The sequence below is a fragment of the Dasypus novemcinctus genome, chromosome 9 (assembly GCF_030445035.2).
Source record: "Dasypus novemcinctus isolate mDasNov1 chromosome 9, mDasNov1.1.hap2, whole genome shotgun sequence".
NCBI lineage: Eukaryota > Metazoa > Chordata > Mammalia > Cingulata > Dasypodidae > Dasypus > Dasypus novemcinctus.
The window spans coordinates 77041439-77059199 of NC_080681.1; the positions used below are offsets into that span (position 1 = coordinate 77041439).

Below are 17761 nucleotides of genomic sequence, written 5' to 3' on the forward strand. Positions count from 1 at the left end.
TCTGTCACTACCAATTGGTATAATTTCATGTTTGAAGAAATAATACTCTCCTCTAATTGCTTACTTCTTTTGAACCTTTAAGATAACTTGGGTTAGCGTTATTACAACTAAAAAATAAAAATATTCTGTAGTGATATTTTAGTAACTGTGAATCAATCTGGAGAAGGCTTTGTCTTTTAGATCAACCCCCCAGTTTGGTCCTTGTTTTTAAAACTGTTTTAAAGATATAATTGTAAAAAATGAATTAAGAAATTAAAACTACTTACATGAAAGATACTTTACACCCTTTTAAAAGTTTTTCATTGTGGAAATTTTCAAGCATACACAAAAGTAGAATGAATATAGGGCCCCTCTTGCGTACCCTTCCCCAGTTCCTGTTGTCAGCATTTTCCAATCTAGTCTTATTTATACAAACTCATGCATATGTATACACCTCCACAGGCATATAATTTCACTATAAATTTTTCAGCATGTGTCTCTAACAGGTAAAGTTTGAAAATGTGTGTATATATAAACACTTTACCATTATCACACCCAACAGAATTAGTAGTAATTCCTTCATGTCATCTTATACCCAGTCCATGTTCAAATTCCCTCAGGTTTCTCAAAAATATCATTTTACCATTGAGTTTGTACAAGTCAGAATCAAAACAAGTTTCACAAGTTGGATTTAGCTTATATGATTTTTGAGACATATAAGTTCCTCTTCCTTATCCCCCTCTTTTTGTCATGCCAGTTTATTCTAGGGGAAGACTGGTCCTTTGTTGTGTAGAACTCCCCATGTTCTAGATTTGTGTGCATTCTCATGGTGCCTCCTGATGTGACATGATAGGATGCATGTGGCACTTTCCACACTTGAATCTGATTGAGCCTCTAGAGCTAAATATTAGGGAAGTGCTTGCTATATTTTAAACTTTTTTATCGTTGCTACTTAGACACTTAGTGGATTTTGAACAGAGCCTTGTCTGTCTGGTTCAAATTAGGTATCTAATAAGTAGCATCAGCAGTTACATGGAATGAGCTGAAGTGGAGCACTTCAGGAGGGGCCACTTTCGTCTTCCTCTTAGAAGAGAGCAGAGCTGTTTGCCTAGTTTTGAGAGGGAGGGAGGGAATGCAAATCCCCCACCCAAACAGGCAGAAGAAACAAGGTCAGCTTTCACTGCTGTCACCTGAAGGAAGTGTCTCAGGGCAACTTGGACTTGAGTCATCAAAATTATGTTGTATTTAAATCTTTCACATGGAGTAATGAGAATTTTCTGTTAAGAAATATTGGCAAAGATAGATGGGATTTTGCTTTGCTGATTGGAAAATTGGTTGTCACATTGGAGTAATATATAAAGCAGAGAGAGACCATGTGCACTTGACCTAGTGGCTCTCAGGTGATCTCCATCAGAAACCCCCGAGAGCAATGTTTCTACCCAGCCATGCCCTCCATCACCTCTAAGATTGCCTCGTCTACCAATTGGGGGGATAAGAACCTCTGCCACTGGTTGTGTTAAGGATTGGATTAGATAATGCATCTGCAGTGCTTAGTATGGTGTCTGACTATTACCTAAAGTGCCTAATAAGTGTTAACTTTAATAATAATAATAATTATGATAATAGGAGAAGAAGGGAGGCAAGGACCGCTTCAGCGTCAAATGCTTCTAGGAGGGCTTTAAGAAGTAAGGGGTGGGGTCAAGGGGGGAATGGAGAGGAAAGTTAAAAGCGTAGAAATAGAGGTGAAAAGGGGGATCTGGAGATGCTAGTTGGTCTCAAAACGTTGCCTAGTATCTTATTTTGTGAAATTGAAGAGATGCCAAGAACTATTCCTCAGTTTATGAATTTTTTAAATATTAGATTCTTTGCCTCCCTGTCTCTTTAAATTCAAATTTTCATTTAAACAGATACTCATTTTAGAGGAAGAAGGGGGGCAGGGATCCACTTTTCAGTGTTCAAGGGTCCTGTATTCCATTTTGGCCTTCCTCCTTCACAGAGGCCTGCAAGTGTGTGCTAAAGCTCTCAGGAAACTTGAGCTTAGATCTTAGAGTAATTTCACTTATTGGATGTAAGGTGGGACCCATGTTGGAAAGGTTGGAGTTAATAGAAAGATGTCTTGCATTTTGACTCCATTTTTCTCTTGACTTTAGGATTTTCTTGTTGGAGTGCAGTGTGAGAGAAGTACGAGTTGCCGTAGCCACCATTCTGGAGAAAACCTTGGACAGTGCCTTGTTTTATCAGGATAAGGTCAGTCTCATTTTTAAAACCTGATTTATGTATTCTGTTTTTTACCAAATGTTTTAAATTACACATCATAAAAAAAGAGACCCTAGGGTTGTTGAGTGATAATTTTGGCACATAAAACAAGCCTTCTGTGAAGTGACTTTCTAATAAACGCCAGGGTGGCGGGCATTCTCTCATACCCCAGAAACCAGGCTAGGGTAGGAATTTAGGTCTGCTTTGGTCTGTTTTGGGATTTTCTCTCTAGAACAACCTCTTTTCAAAAAGTCCTCTCAGGAATTTGTTTTAGATCTCTGAATTTGAGACTAACCTTGAGTCTAGAGACTCTAGTCTAGACCAGCAGACATTTTGAGCCACAGCTTTGTCTCTTGCTTCATAAGCTCTTTTCCTGATCTAAACCTGCAGTAGGCAGTCAAACCATGTAGTGCTTTTCATTCAGGGCCATTGGCCAAAACAGTTTATCCCCTAATTGGTATTCCTGTTCCTCTGAACTTCTTCTTCTCCGTAACCCTGTTTTCTGCAGCATACTTTCTGGGTCACAATTCCATGTACACACCTGCTAAAACAAACCAGGGTATTTATTGTCATCCTCACTCCCCAAAGATTAAATGTCTCAGGGAAATAAAAGACATTCATTTTAAGTCCAATTATTCAATATGTTATTAAGTCCTAGAAAATACAGCATTTACTTCTCAAGTTTGCTGTTTCAAACAGCTGACACGACATGGAAAACTTTGAAAAATGTTATTTTAGAAATAATTGGCTCCTTCAGTGGCTAGAGACAGTGTGTCTCAGTGAACCAAATAAGATGCTAGGAATTGCTGCTTCAAATTCAGATTTTGACTTTGTTCTGTAACCTTGAGCAACCTTGAGCAAGTCTTTTAAGGAGGACATTAATCCAGATACAGCACCCGGTACCCAAGCCCTTAGTGCCTCAACATTGCCAGATCCAGGATGTGCTGTGAGACCAAACTCAGGAGTTCTGCTCAGTCCACAGTGAACAAGGAAATCAAATATGCCCTTTAGGAAGAACCTAGAAGAAGACTGTCTCTCAATTCCAGGATCATGAGAAAGTTGAGGTTTACCCTAAAGTAGTAGAAACCACAGTTAATTTAAACAGCAGGACCATTTTTCAAATAAAACCTTACCTGGATGCAAGATCTGTAAGATGGGTGTTGGGAGTTGCTATAGTTCATGTCAGGGAGGGGTTTCCAGCCCTACTTTTTTGGGAGCCTGAGGGTGTAGTGCTGATACCATTCTTCCAAGATACCCCTATGGAAGTATGTCCTAGATGTATCAAGAAGGTCCGTCTCATCTTCCTCCTTCCTCCCATGTGCCAGCCAGAACAAAACGTAGAGGCAGAACTAGTGCAGTTTCTCTGAGGATGGGCTCAGGCCACAGTACATTGCCCACCAATCTTAAAGGCAGCACTGCAGGTGGTAGAAAGGGAAGGAAGTGGAGCACATAAGCATGGAAGCCATTTGCCTCAGTAAATTCTGTTTGATATCCAACTGATAAATTTTATGCCTTTTTTTCCCTCCGTGATGGAAATAGTGCCTCTTGCCACCCACATTATATTTTGTAAAGTACTTTGGAAATGAAGTCCTATATAAATGCTAAATCTCACTGTATTTATGATGGGTGTGACAGGATGGATGGGAATATTCAAACGTCTATGAATACCCTCTTCAGAGAAAGTGAACAACAGAAGTAGTAAGCCTGATCTTAATTCTCAGATCACAGATGAATTTGTAGGGACTTGTCCAAAAACACAGTTGGGGTGGGAGGGAAAAAAGAAGCAATGTCATAACCAAAATGGTTTCTAAACAAATAAAATGTTTTTCAAAGCTTTCCATGAGGCGTCAGCGGGCTGTCAAGTAAGTTCACAGTCGAGTCGATATTGCCGTTGTCGTTCTGTCAGGCTGTTGCCCTCCATTTGCTCCATTGGCTTGATTTCTAGCCCTGATGCCTGTGTCTGTGTTTTTTATTCTTTGCATCTGTGATTATGTGAAGAAGTAGCATAGTGGAGGGAGGGATTCAGAAAAATGTCTCCCCTAAGCCCCCACTTTCTTAAAAGAGACAGAGAGAAATGACTGTGGAGAAAATGCAGCCATGAGAATCATGCCCTTGACTCTGAAATCTAGGAAACAAAGCCAGGCGTTTCTTTTAATTAATTCTATTATACCAATTTCCCCCTGCAAGGTAAAACTGATCATTTTGAATTTGCTCTCCAAAACAAATCCATCTGAAGTCAAGACTGGATTGTGTCAATCAGACTTTCCTTTTGTTCTTATGGTGGCTTATTTCAAATTAATCCTGTTACAAATGTCTTTCTTATATTCTTTTTCTTCATGTGATTTCATCTTTCCTTTAACCAGTTAAAAAGCCTTCATCAGTTACTGGAGGTACTACTTGCTCTGCTGGATAAAGATGTTCCAGAAAATTGTAAAAACTGTGCTCAGTACTTTTTCCTCTTCAACACTTTTGTACAAAAGGTAAATGATTTATATTTTGAAGGAAAAAAATGGCAAGGAATTTTAGACAATGAAAACTTTCAGACTGACCATTTTAGAATCTACATGATACGGTTTTATGAATATTCTTAAGAGTCTAAATTTGTGGATTATATTACTTAGAAGAATTCTGATACAGATAGGTATAGGTATTCATTGATAAAAAAAAGAAATCTACTTCTAAACAAGTGGTTAACTCTATTTGGTAGCCATCGTGAGGCAATGTGAGGCTGTTGAAACTCGGGGGGGGGGGTGTTGTTTTTAATTAAATTTTATCAAGTACTTCCTATATGTAAGTTATAGCATTTAAAAAACATATTGACTCTTATTATAGTAGTTCTCTGTGTTTTTAAAACAAAATTTTTGATTGGATAGGAATATAATTTGTCCTTCTCAATATCTTGTGACAGCAAGGTATTAGGGCTGGAGATCTTCTCCTGAGGCATTCAGCTCTGCGACACATGATCAGCTTTCTCCTAGGGGCCAACCGGCAAAACAATCAGGTAATTGGCAGCTTTTAAGTTCCTGGTGAAATCTCCATCTTCTCACAGCCACTTTGTTTATCTGTGTAGGTGGTAGATATTTTCCTTTTAATTTCATAGGAGTCCAGGTGTTAGGACTACCTACTTTAAAAATTCTTTGGAGTTCACTTATTTCTGCAATTTCCTCACAGAATTTAATTGATAACCACCCATGGAAATGACTGACTAGAGGATCAATCAAAATGTGAGGGGCTGATTGCCAGAGGGGGGGCTTAGAACACCTTCAGGAAATAGATGACAGTGTGCTCTTCAGGTTCCTCTCCGGGGCTATGAACAAGGCTGTTTGGGTGGTAGTTGTTTTGAGTCAGATGTTGATAACAAGGCCAGAATTCAAATGTGAAGTTGTATTGTTATAAACTGAATGATGTTCTGGGCATAATACTCATTAAAAAATTAAAAAGGGACGGCAGACTTGGCCCGGTGGTTAGGACGTCCGTCTACCACATGGGAGGTCCGTGGTTCAAACCCCAGGCCCCCTTGATCCATGTGGAGCTGGCCCACTCTCAGTGCTGATGCGCGCAAGGAGTGCCCTGCCATGCAGGGGTGTCCCTCGCGGAGGGGAGCCCCACGCGCAAGGAGTGCGCCCCGTGAAGAGAGCCACCCAGTGCGAAAGAAAGTGCAGCCTGCCCAGGAATGGTGCAGCACACGTGGAGAGCTGACACTACAAGATGACGCAACAAAAAGAAACACAGATTCCTGTGCCACTGACAACAACAGAAGCGGACAAAGAACACGCAGCAAATAGACACAGAGAACAGACAACCAGGGCTGGGGGGGGGGAGGGGAGAGAAAAAAATTAAATAAATAAGTAAGTAAATAAATAATAAATTAAAGAGGAGTTGTAGTAAAAGGGTTGGGGATATATATCCAAACATGGCTCTTCTTTTTGAAGTTCCTATATTGGTGTGTTTCTCCCACACATTATATTTATTTTGTTTGATAGATTTAAAATACACAAAATGTTCATGTGCAGTAATGATAAGTCATATTTATGGAGTGCAATCAAGTAGGCCTTTTCAACCTCATTCTTAGGCAAGAATTAAAGCACAGAGAAGTTAAGTCACTTGTTCAGGGTCACAAAGCTGAGGTATAGTGGAGCAGAGATTTGTACCCTTTCCCTCCTAAATGTTCATTGTATCGGCAAAGTTTTCCTTGGTTTCCCTTTCTCTAGTAAGGGGACAGACCTGCTGCTTAGGCCTGCTCTCTACTTCCTATCATATCACTGTGCTGCTGTTTTTCTTCAGTATCAAAACCAGTACTGACACCATAGCATGCTCTGTGTGTTGATGTTATGTCAGGATTTACCATAACCAGTTGTCCTGGCTGGTGCTGCAGGGACAGTTACCAGACACTGTGTGTCCTCCCATGGCCCACTGGGTGGACTGGGGGAGAGTGTGGGCTATGGTGCGGACCATTGGCCATGAGGTGCAGCGGTGCTCAGAGATGTATTCACCAAGTGCAATGAAGGTCTCATGATGATGGAGGAGGTTGTTGTTATGGGGGGAGGAGTGGGGTGAGGGGGGTGGGGGTTATATGGGACCTCATATTATTTTAATGTAACTTTAAAAAAATAAATAAAGACCCAAAAAAATGAAGGAAAAAAAAAAAAGATTTACCATAACCATTTTCCACAACAAGCTGTTCTGTATCCAGACTCTACTGTTGGCAGTGACTGATTTAAATTCATTCTAATTCAGCTGTACATATAATTAATATTGTCATGTATTTATGGTGCACATTTTTACTTTTGAAAGCAATTTCACTTTTAATATTTCATTTAATCCTTGCATCCATGAACTCGGCAGAACAGGTAGCATCGTCACTCCCATTGCACAATGAGGTCAGACACCTGTTAGGGTAAAGAGCTCACCCACATCCGTACAGTGCAGGGAGTGTGGCAGGGCTATGGCCAGACCTCCAGGTTTCCTGCCCCAGAGGTTTTTCCCATTACTGATGAACAGAAAAACCTCCTGGCACACCATAAGCACTGAATACACAAATTGGGCACATGAATGGATTTTTTTTAGAATATGAGTATGTCCAGGGTGGAAAGTCCGTGACTTCCTTATACTTTGAGGTCTTCTGTCCAGCTTTGAGAAGTGTTAGTAATCCAAAATATCATGGAGCAGCGAATCTTCTCTCTTGCTCTTCATGTTATTTTTAACCAGAGCACTAAAGTCCACTGTATCTTCTCTGACAACAGATACGTCGATGGAGTTCAGCACAAGCCCGGGAATTTGGGAATCTTCACAATACAGTGGCATTGCTCGTTCTGCATTCAGATGTCTCTTCCCAAAGGAATGTTGGTAAGTTTTAACATATCTTTAGTACATCAGAAAAACTAAGAGTTATTGAATTTGTCTTAACATGGAGAGTTATCATGTTAGTAATCAATGGGGTATCACTTGCTTATAAAACAAAGTAAATCATTTATTTGGGGGGTGGGGTTATGTAAGTATTAAAGAAAGCAACTCCATGATTAAAGGCTAATTCAAATTTAATTCATCACTAATAATTGGCACAACTGGCATAGTGGGGAAAATAACCAAGGTGCATGCTGTTGGAGCCTCATAATCATATGAACTTGACCTTGTGATCATCAATATAAATTGGGAATATTAAAAACATAACTTCCAAGTGTAATAAATGTTTTTTAAAAAGTTATTTTTAAAAAGGGGGTTTCAGATGTAAGTTGTGTTGTTAAAATATCTTTGAATATAAAATAGAGTTGGCATTTTTGCTTTGCCACCCAGTACCAATAGCACAGTCATCACTTAATACAACAAAGACCAGAGTTGTCCCTCCGTGGTTATCCAGCAGGCTAACCTATTTGTGCACTGTTTGCATGCTCTTCCTAAGCCCTGTCATGACAGCATCAGCAACATTAACAGGAATAATACAAAAGGCAGCTGAGATTTATTCAGTGCCTTCTGTGTATTACGGTAGTCTTTATGAGGGGCTTGCAATATAGTGATTGTGTTTAAAACCCACAGCCAGCCTCGGAGAGATAGTACCCCTTTCTAGAGATGAGGACCCTAAGAAACAGAGGCTTAGTAACTTTGCAAGGCCTCACCCTTAATAAGTGTCCAGCAGCAAGTAAGTGAACATAAGCAGTCTGACCCCAAAGCCTGGCCTCTCATCCTTTATACTCTACTGCGCTTCCCCTGAAGTAGAGTTTTAATTTCCCCGGGCCAGGAAGGTGTGAAGACATGAAACTAGATAAGATCGCAGAGCATCACCCTGATCTGGAAGTGCTTGTTAACTCTCTAAAGGAACTCTGGAGGATGTCAGGTAGAGTTCATCTCCCAAACACTAATGTAGTCATCCAAAAAGACAAGCACCTAATTTGTGAGTTCAGAAAGGTTTGTTAAAAAAAAGAAAAGAAAGAGTATAAAGAGAATGGATCCTTATTTTCTAGCGAAGAGGGTAACACCTGCCATATAGGTTGATTTTGTTTAGCATAGGTGGTATTGACCATTACTGGACAACAGTTGTTGGAGGAACAAAAGTGTGCTTGTCCAGGATCTCTTCAAAGGCAGCTTTGGGCATTTTTTCCATATACTATTTATATTTGAAGATTGTCTTGGGTGGGAAATCACTGGGAATACAGAGATGTTAGTGGTCACACCTACTGCTTAGGCATCCATGAGGCAATGGATAAGCATTTTCTTTTGTCTACATGTGTGTCCTCCCTTCTAGACTGTAAGGGGCCAGAGCATAAGTACTCAACAAGTGTGTGTCTGAATCTTAAGATAATCACATTACCTTTATAGATAATTATTTCCTGAAATAACACCAAGTGAGATTGGTCTTGTTTTGTTTTGTTTCTTTGGTCTCCTAAAGCTCCTGGTATATTTAAACAAAGGCCACCGATTAGCATTGCTCCGTCAAGCCCTCTGCTACCCCTCCATGAGGAAGTAGAAGCCTTACTTTTCTTGTCTGAAGGGAAACCTTACCTATTAGAGGTATGTACTTGTTTTCCTAACGTCATTTTCTTTTAATAATTTTCTCCTGTTTGAGGAAAAATGTCTTTTGTTGTTATAGTTTGCACATTACTCTAATGAGAGAGAGTGGGCTTCCAAACCTACAGATGGTATTAAGAGAAGAAATGATTCTTTCAAGTTAATTTATTTCAAATTAGAAAAGAAATAATCAGTTGAGAAGATTATTAGTGCTCTCTGTGACCAAGAATGGGACTCCAGGTCCAGCCCAGCTAATTGCCCCTCCAGGCCTCTGACCTCATCGGTCAGAATCCCTGAGTTTGTGATCAGAGGGTTGGTGGTTTCGTGGGCTGCTAGTCCTGGACTGTTGCAGCTCTGGGCTAACTAACCACACGTAGTTTTTGTAAGCCCAGGAGTGTGCGGAACACTGTCATCCGGTCTCTGCGTGGCCCACGCTCATTCCCAGTCCTTCCCCCTTCTCTCAGAGCAACCCCCTCCCATCAGTTTTGTGAATATGGGGCAGGGGGTTTAGGATGTACCAGGGATTGAACATGGGACTTTGTACGAGGGAAGCAGACACTCAAGTCACTGAGCTATGTCCACTCCCCCCTCCTGGGAATTTAATCTACTGATCCTTCTTCCACAACTTGATTTACATATGTACAAGTCTTTTGAACAATATCTCATACTGGTTTTTAAAATTACATCAAGAATGCTGAACTTCATATCTCATTTTGCTTTTTTAAAATTCAACATTTTTTTTAAATCTGTGATTATTTTACCCTTTCAGGGGCATTTACCTTGGAAATTTGGTGAAAGTGACTCTCTCCCCAAAAATGGTGCATATTTGCACAAAATTGTATTAAATGTCAAAAAAGGCCCAGACACTGAAATCTATCCGTAGATCTGTAGCAGTTAAGAAACCCTATTTTTAGGTAATGTTGACAGTCTTAAATCTGGATAAATTTCAGTTAAAACCAGTAACAACTGATTGACTGTGAACTGTGACAAGAAGTAAGTTTATTCCTTTTGTGTCTTCCCCCTAGGTGATGTTTGCTTTGCGAGAGCTGACAGGCTCACTCTTGGCACTCATTGAGATGGTGGTGTACTGCTGTTTCTGTAATGAACATTTTTCCTTTACTATGCTGCATTTCATTAAGGTAAGACCTCAGTGAAACCTAGTGATAGCCTGATTGCATCCAGTGAAGATCCCAAATGTAGGAGAGTATACCTTTGCTCCAAGGCAATATGCTTTTTTTAAGTAACCTTAATTGTTTTTCCAAATCATAAAAATAGCATCAGCTTGTTTTAGAAAATGCAGGGACAAAAATGAAGCAAAATAAAAGAACTCATAGTCCAACCATTCACTGACAATCACCATGAACATCCTGTTATATTGCCCTTTTATTTCCTATGCTTGTATTTTAACATAATTGAGATTTCATTGTCTTTCAGATTTTGTATCTTCTTTTCACTTGACATTGTAAATATTTTCCATATCATTTAAAGTTATCTGTCTATAATATTTCATCCTCTCGTGTAACATAATGTACCTAACCATCCCCTTCCTGGTGATGTACAATTGTATTGTGTTCAGTTTTTAACGGCTAAGAGTAGTTAATAAGAATAATGCAGTCATGACCGTTATCGTACAAAAATGTTTTTCCAATTTCAGATTATTTCCCTGGGCAATATTTCATTTACGAAGTAGATTTTTCCCACCTTCTAAAATATATATGGTTAATTATGAAGGCTTGATTAATATTATAATTACTGTTACTTGTATTACACTTATTGGGTGTCAAGCACTGTTCCAAGCATGCCACATAATTTAATTCATTTAATTCTCAAATAGTCCTGTCAGCATCTATTATTATCACCGTTTTACAGTTTAAGACACTGAGGCACAGAGTAAGTAACTTGTCCCAGGTCACAAGTGACAGAGTAAGAATTTGAACCCAGGCGGTCTTGCTCCGAGATCTATGCTCTTAATCATATTATTTACTGTCTTTCTAGGTATGACTGGAAAAAACTTTAAGCCTGCAAAATGTCATTAACTTCTTTTTAATCATTAATTTTTAATTTCATGGATATTGTTCTTGACTACATTTTCTTTCTCAAAAATTAAAGCATAGAAGTAAGGCCAGCGTCCTCTTTGACCACCGCCAACCAGCTTTGTCCCCTCTTCTCCACCCACCCCAGGGAGCAATACTGTCACATCGATACATTTCCTTCCAGGCTTCTTTTGGAAATTTATACTGTATACATTTACTGCTCCCGCAGAATTTCTACCAGACCTTACCTACAGCAGTATTTATAATGCCAGTACATCTAATGTTAACTAGTATCAGGTGATTAGTGGTTTTTGTTCACAGGTTCTTATTGAAATGTGTTTTGTCCTTGGCCTCTTTTGTACAGATCTGTTTCAGAGTTGTTTACTGTTTACTAATTATATGACCTTGGGCAGTTTCCTTCTTTGCAAGATGGGAGAGGGGAGACATTACTTGATTTCACAGGTTGTAAGGATTCACTGAGGCGTGATACATAAAGTGCTTACTTAGTACCACACCTGGCATCTTGGAAGCATAGTGTCAGAATGCAGTGGCCTTTTCTACCACAGAAGTATTTTTAATGAGTTGTAGTTTGCTATTATACCCTCAGCTTACATTAAAGCTCATTATTCACTTAATATATGGAATTATATTTGAAGACATCATCCATCTTGTTTCCCAGCTTCCCATTCTTAAATCAGTGGGACTCATTTTTCTCTGGTCTTGGGACCAGGAAATACCTTTCTTCTGCTTAACAGACTAGTGGGCTTTTTAGAGGGACTCTGTGAGCCTTGTAACTCACCATGTTTCTCTTTTGAATCAGCAACTAGAAAAGACAATTGAATTTCTTGTCCAACTGGTAGGGCCCTATTGAGTTCATTTTTGTATAAGAACTTTTGGTATTTCTTACTTTTTCTTTTAAATTAAAATAACACGTACAAATTTTTAAAAAGAAGAAGAAAAAGAGCATACAGCGGAAAGATAAGTCCCCTTCCACCTCTCCTCTGACTCCCAGTTCTCTTTCCTTGACCAGATTCTTCTAGGTCCTTCTAGAGATATTTATGCTTGTAGATGCAGGTTGTGTGCACATATGTCCTTTTTGAAAAACATAAATGGTGACATATTGTACATACTGTTAATGTATTTTTTCATTTAACACTATATCTTGAAAATCATATCCTCTCAATGCCTGTAGTTTGACCTCATTCTTTTTAGCAGCTGTATGTCTTGTATACTATTCTGCTTTGATAGTCTTTGAATTCTATTTATTATTATAAAATTTCTCTATCAAAATTAAGTTCAGCTACATATAACAAAAAATAAAATAGCAGGGCTTTAAAATAAGAATAGCAGTTCACTTTTCCTCTTATATAAAAGGAGAGTGGAAAAGACACAGACCAGGATGTTGTCGCTGCTCTTTGGTCCTCAGGGCCCTAGGCTTTTTCAGTATTTCTGCTCTGTCAGTCTCTGTGAGCGATTGAAACTCAGGGTCACCCTGTGGTCCCACACTGAATACAAGAGTGATTTTGGGTTCATAGAGAGAATGTTTATTGAGTGCAGGCACCTTTCAGTCTTTGCCATAGTACCTGCACCTGATAAAAATGTAAGCAGGACAAAAGGTTATACGCAAAAAGTTAATTTCCTCCATATCCCCATGTTTACAGTCTCATCTGATAGATTCTTGTGTATCCTTCCAAAGTATTCATACACATTCATACATATGTATAAGCTTATTAAAATGCACAAAGGAATGTGAGTTTTATGTAGCTTGTTTCTTCACTTAGTGTATCTTGGGAGATTTTTCTGTTTCAAACACCTGTTTTCTCCTATACTTATTTCATAACGTATTTACCTCAGGGTGTGTTGCATTCTCATAGCTACACTAGCGTTTTCTGGAACAAAGTAGGATGTGTATAAATAAAATAAAATATTAATCTGAATCTTTTCAGTAACTTAAAATTCCTTCTTTTCCCATCTTCCTTTCTCTTCACTCATACTTTCATAGTAAAGTATCACAGAGTATTAAAGCTGGAAGGCACCTTAGAGGTTGTTTATTTCAATCTCTGGATTTGGTATTTGGGAAAACCTTGACCCAGAAAAATAACTTGCCTAGGGTCAGCCAGATAGTGGTAGAACTAGAGCTTGAATCATAATTCCTGCTCTAATGTTGCTTTCTACTAAAGAGCTATTGGAATTTTTATGCTTTTAAAAATGTTTCAGAATCAACTAGAAACAGCTCCACCCCATGAGTTAAAGAATACGTTCCAACTACTTCATGAGATATTGGTAAGTCAAATTTTCTGATTCACTTGTACCTAGGTGTTTATTATTAGTCAGCGTATGTTTAGAAATAAAAAGTCTTTTGTCCCTTTATTGTTTTTCCGTTCAATTGGTATACATATATTGAGCCCTCTTACATATTGGTCATGTACTGTATGCATTATTGATTTAGAGATAAGCAGAAATACTTCCTAGGAGCTCACAGTTTAGGAAGGGAGTCAGGAAGTATACCAACAATTATAGTGCAGAGAGAAAAGGGGTAATCGTGCTGGTTAACCTTTCTTGAAGCCTCACTAAGGACAAGGTATGTGCTAAGCACACACATTATCTCATTGAAACCTCGTGATAGCCCTCAGAAATAAGTCACTGGCTCTGTGGTTCATCAACTCTAAGACACCATTGAGTGTATAAACGTGCATTATTTTATGTATTACTAAAAAAAAATTTAAGAGCCATGAAACTGAAATGTAATTGATTACAAGATGCATCCCAATTTCAGATATGTGAAAAGCAGGCATGGGAAAACAGTTATAATCTGTAAAATATACAGAATTATTGGAAACCTATGCTTAGAGAAATGGAGTGATTTATCCAAGGCCACCAAGAAATATGTGGCGGAGCTGGAATCCGAGGCAGGCAACTGGCCCCAAACTCCATGCTCTCCACCAAATCCGTAGGAGCTCAGTGAATTATAAGTAAATGGTATGACCAGAAAAAGGAGTGGGAACTGAGGTGAGCCTGGGAAAAGTAACCCAAACCAGATCAGGAAGCGGTTCAGAGACCAATGCTATGAGCCAGTGGAGGCACACTGTTGGTCTGATGTTCAAGTTCAGCCTATAGACTTGTTTTGTTTGGCCTGTTTCATGTTTCACTTGATTTCTGAATTCCAGCCTATCTTAAAAAGTTAGGGGAACCGGTGTAGCTCAAGTGGTTGAGTACCTGTTTCCCACATTTGCGGTCCCGGGTTGTCGCCAGTACCTCCTTAAGTTAGGCCATCTAGCCATATTGGTCCCATTTCCAGCATGCCACAGTCACTTAGCTCAATGGCAGCATCCTCCCTTTGGGTAAGACATGTTCTCCAGTTCCCCGCTGTGCTCATTTCGGTTGTTTTCCTAGCCTCTGTTTGCATTCAAGTATGCTTCCACTGCTGTCAATGACAGGGAGCCATGGAAAGTGTTTTAGTTACCTACGCTACTCAGGCAAATACTATAAAATGAGTTGGCTTTAAACAATGAGAGTTTATTAGCTTACACTTTTGAGGCTAAAAGAAAGTCCAAATCAAGGCATCTTCAAGGTGATTCTTTCTCCCCAAAGACTGGTGTCCTGGGGCTGGCTGCTGGCAGTACTTGGCTCCTCTGGCACAGGGCAGCATCTCTTGGTCTCACCCTTCTCTTCCAGCTTCCACCAGTGTCCCGCCTCTTCCTTCCTATGACTTTCTTCTCTGACTAGCTGAATTTCACTCAGTTTATAAGGACTCCAGTCATAGGATTCAGACACATCCTGACTGAGGTGGGCCACACCTTAACTGAAGTAACCTAGTCAAAAGGTCCTGCTTACAATGGGTCCACACCCGTTACACTTAAGAGCATGTTTTTTCTGGGGTATTTACCACCACAGAAGGGTTTAACGCAGGAGAGTAACATCACCTGATTTGTGTCTTAGCAGTTTTCCTCTGCATTTGTTTAAGGACAAACAAAAGAAGCAAAGTTGGGAATTGGGAGACCATAAAAGAATTGGTGGCAAAAATCTGAGTGAGAAGGACAGACCATGAGGTGTTTTGGGAAGAGAATCAGTAGAATTTGAGGACTCATTATGAGCCGATGAGAGAGACTAGCCCAGGAGCACCTTTAAAGAGAGAGGTCTGTGTTCCCCTTAGGTAGGTCCCTAAACTTAGGGACCTTAGCATTAAAGAAAGGGTTTTGAATAAAGAACTAAATAATGTATGTCATTAATTAAAAAAAAAAAAACTTATCTTTGTGGTCCTTTCCATCCTAGTGTTTTTTTCAAACTTTGGAAGATCATTGGTCCTCAGTAGTAGAACAGTATATTACTCATCTGGTCAACCACAACCCCATACAGTTTACTACTTACCATAAAATGGGTTGTAGTACAAGCAGCGAGGAAGACATAGATCCAGCTCTATGTAGCATGGCCAGAGTCTTCACATGCACGTTTAGAGCCTGTATCATAGCAAAACTTTTACACATTTTTAGTCAACAAGTTAGATGACAAGTCTCTTACCCTTGGGATCATGAAATGTATTTCTTGGTAGTTGGTGGGAGCACATAGATATGCAATGAATAAATCTTTAACAAATATTAATAGCCTTTAATCTTCAGTTTAAAATTTAAGGTATTTTTAAGACATATGAGTACCAATGGCTACCACACAAGTTCCTTTTTTTCATTCACCAACCTTTCTTTCTCTCCTTTTACAGGTCATTGAAGATCCCATACAAGTAGAGCGAGTCAAATTTGTGTTTGAGACAGAAAATGGATTGCTAGGCAAGTATGCCTTGCCTTATTAATAAACGTCTTAAGTAAATACATGGATAATCTATGTTCTAACCAGTCTCTTCACAGACAAATCAGCCTCCCTGTGCTCTTTCCTAAGGTTGAGAGTATTACATAAGGAGTCTGGTTAGGGCCATTGGGATCCCTCATTCTAGTCAGGGGAATTAAATCAGAGAGGACCTTATAGTCATGGACCCTCTCCTGCTTTTAATCAGCAGGCTGCAGCTTGGGGTCTTTTGGCCAGGTCAGGTAAGATTCAGGGGTCTTGTGACTTTTCAACAAGCTAAACGCCACTGTCTGGTATAGTCAACTTATCATTCCACTCTGTAGCCATCGGGGAGGGAATCATTGCCAAGCTCTTGAAATGCCATTATTTTTTTAAAATGTAGCATGAATTTATCCAGATTTCCATTACCTACTCAAAGTTTTTTTAGTCATAACTTTGTCAGATAGCTAAATTGACTTTAATGAACTATTTATTAGAAAATATTTCATTGAAAGAAATTCTTACTCAGCTCCCACCATCTACCTGTATTTCCAGTTGATCTGAGTCATTTTAGATGTTGTTATTTACTAATAGAAGATTTAGAGCCTCCTTTCATTACAGAAAGGAGATTTTAAGCAAGAAAGTTCTGTAGCTGCAGCTTCCAGACCCCCCGTGGAGTGGCGCGCTCCGCCCACAGCAGCCCCCTGGCCCCCGGAACCTCACGCTCACAAGGGCCTCAGGAGCAGGGGACAGGTCTTATTTGTCAGGGGCTCAGAAACCGTTGAACTGAATTTTCCATCTGTTAAACTACAGGTTTATAACTGCTATTCCCAAAGCCAGGATAAATTTTAGTTCTTTTCAATTCTCCTAGAAGTCTAACTTTCACACTACTCCTTTTTTTTTTAAAGATACTTAGATTATGTAAATGTTACATAAAAAATGTAGGGGATTCCCATATGCTCCACTCCCTACCCCTCCCACGCGTTCTCACATTAACAACATCCTTCATTAGTGTGGTACATGTGCTGCAATGGATGAACACATACTGGAGCATAGCTACCGAATGTGGACTATAGCTCACACTATAGTTTAAACTCTCTCCCACACATTTTTGTAAGTTATGGCAAGATATGTAATATCCTGTATCTGTCACTGCAACATCACTGAGGACAATTCCACTGCTACTTTTTTAGTGTCTCTACCCATTAGAATTTGGGGCTCCTGCTGAGGCAAGCACCAACCTCTTTCTAGCTAAGTTGTTCCTTATCTGTTTATCAAAATAGTTTTGCAAATTTTCAGAACAAGAGCTTGATATTCCTTGGGCCTATTTTCAGGAAGTGCTTTATTGAAACTTCCTCTCTTTTTCCCTCAGCTTTGATGCACCACAGTAATCATGTGGACAGCAGTCGCTGCTACCAGTGTGTTAAATTTCTTGTAACTCTTGCTCAAAAGTAAGTACTGGCTTGAAACACAGGGATGTTTTATTTGCAAGTCAAATACAACAAGATAAAAATTTGCCTTGTTTTAGTACCACAAGAGCCTTGGCTTAGTCACATTTGCTTGGACAGTACAGAAGCCTATTCAGATTATCTCAAAAAGGTGTGAAGCGGGGACCAATAAAAAAGTGGCAGCTCTTATATCATCCAAGAGATAAAAGCTCAACAGCCAGGCACCTGATGCAGTAAAGGGCAGGAATCAAGACAGATTTGGGGAAC

At 39.4% G+C, this 17761-nt stretch overlaps 1 protein-coding gene across 1 annotated transcript in view; it reads left to right on the forward strand.

Moving 5' to 3' along the window:
- USP24 (ubiquitin specific peptidase 24) overlaps window positions 1-17761 on the forward strand; it is a 149374-nt gene that overhangs the window by 122797 nt on the left and 8816 nt on the right. Inside the window, exons 56-64 of the mRNA XM_058303514.1 lie at window positions 2130-2226; window positions 4599-4715; window positions 5144-5236; window positions 7479-7581; window positions 9119-9240; window positions 10263-10376; window positions 13488-13553; window positions 15985-16051; window positions 17419-17497. Of these exons, the coding sequence (XP_058159497.1) occupies window positions 2130-2226; window positions 4599-4715; window positions 5144-5236; window positions 7479-7581; window positions 9119-9240; window positions 10263-10376; window positions 13488-13553; window positions 15985-16051; window positions 17419-17497 (858 nt within the window). The remainder of the gene's footprint in view (window positions 1-2129; window positions 2227-4598; window positions 4716-5143; window positions 5237-7478; window positions 7582-9118; window positions 9241-10262; window positions 10377-13487; window positions 13554-15984; window positions 16052-17418; window positions 17498-17761) is intronic.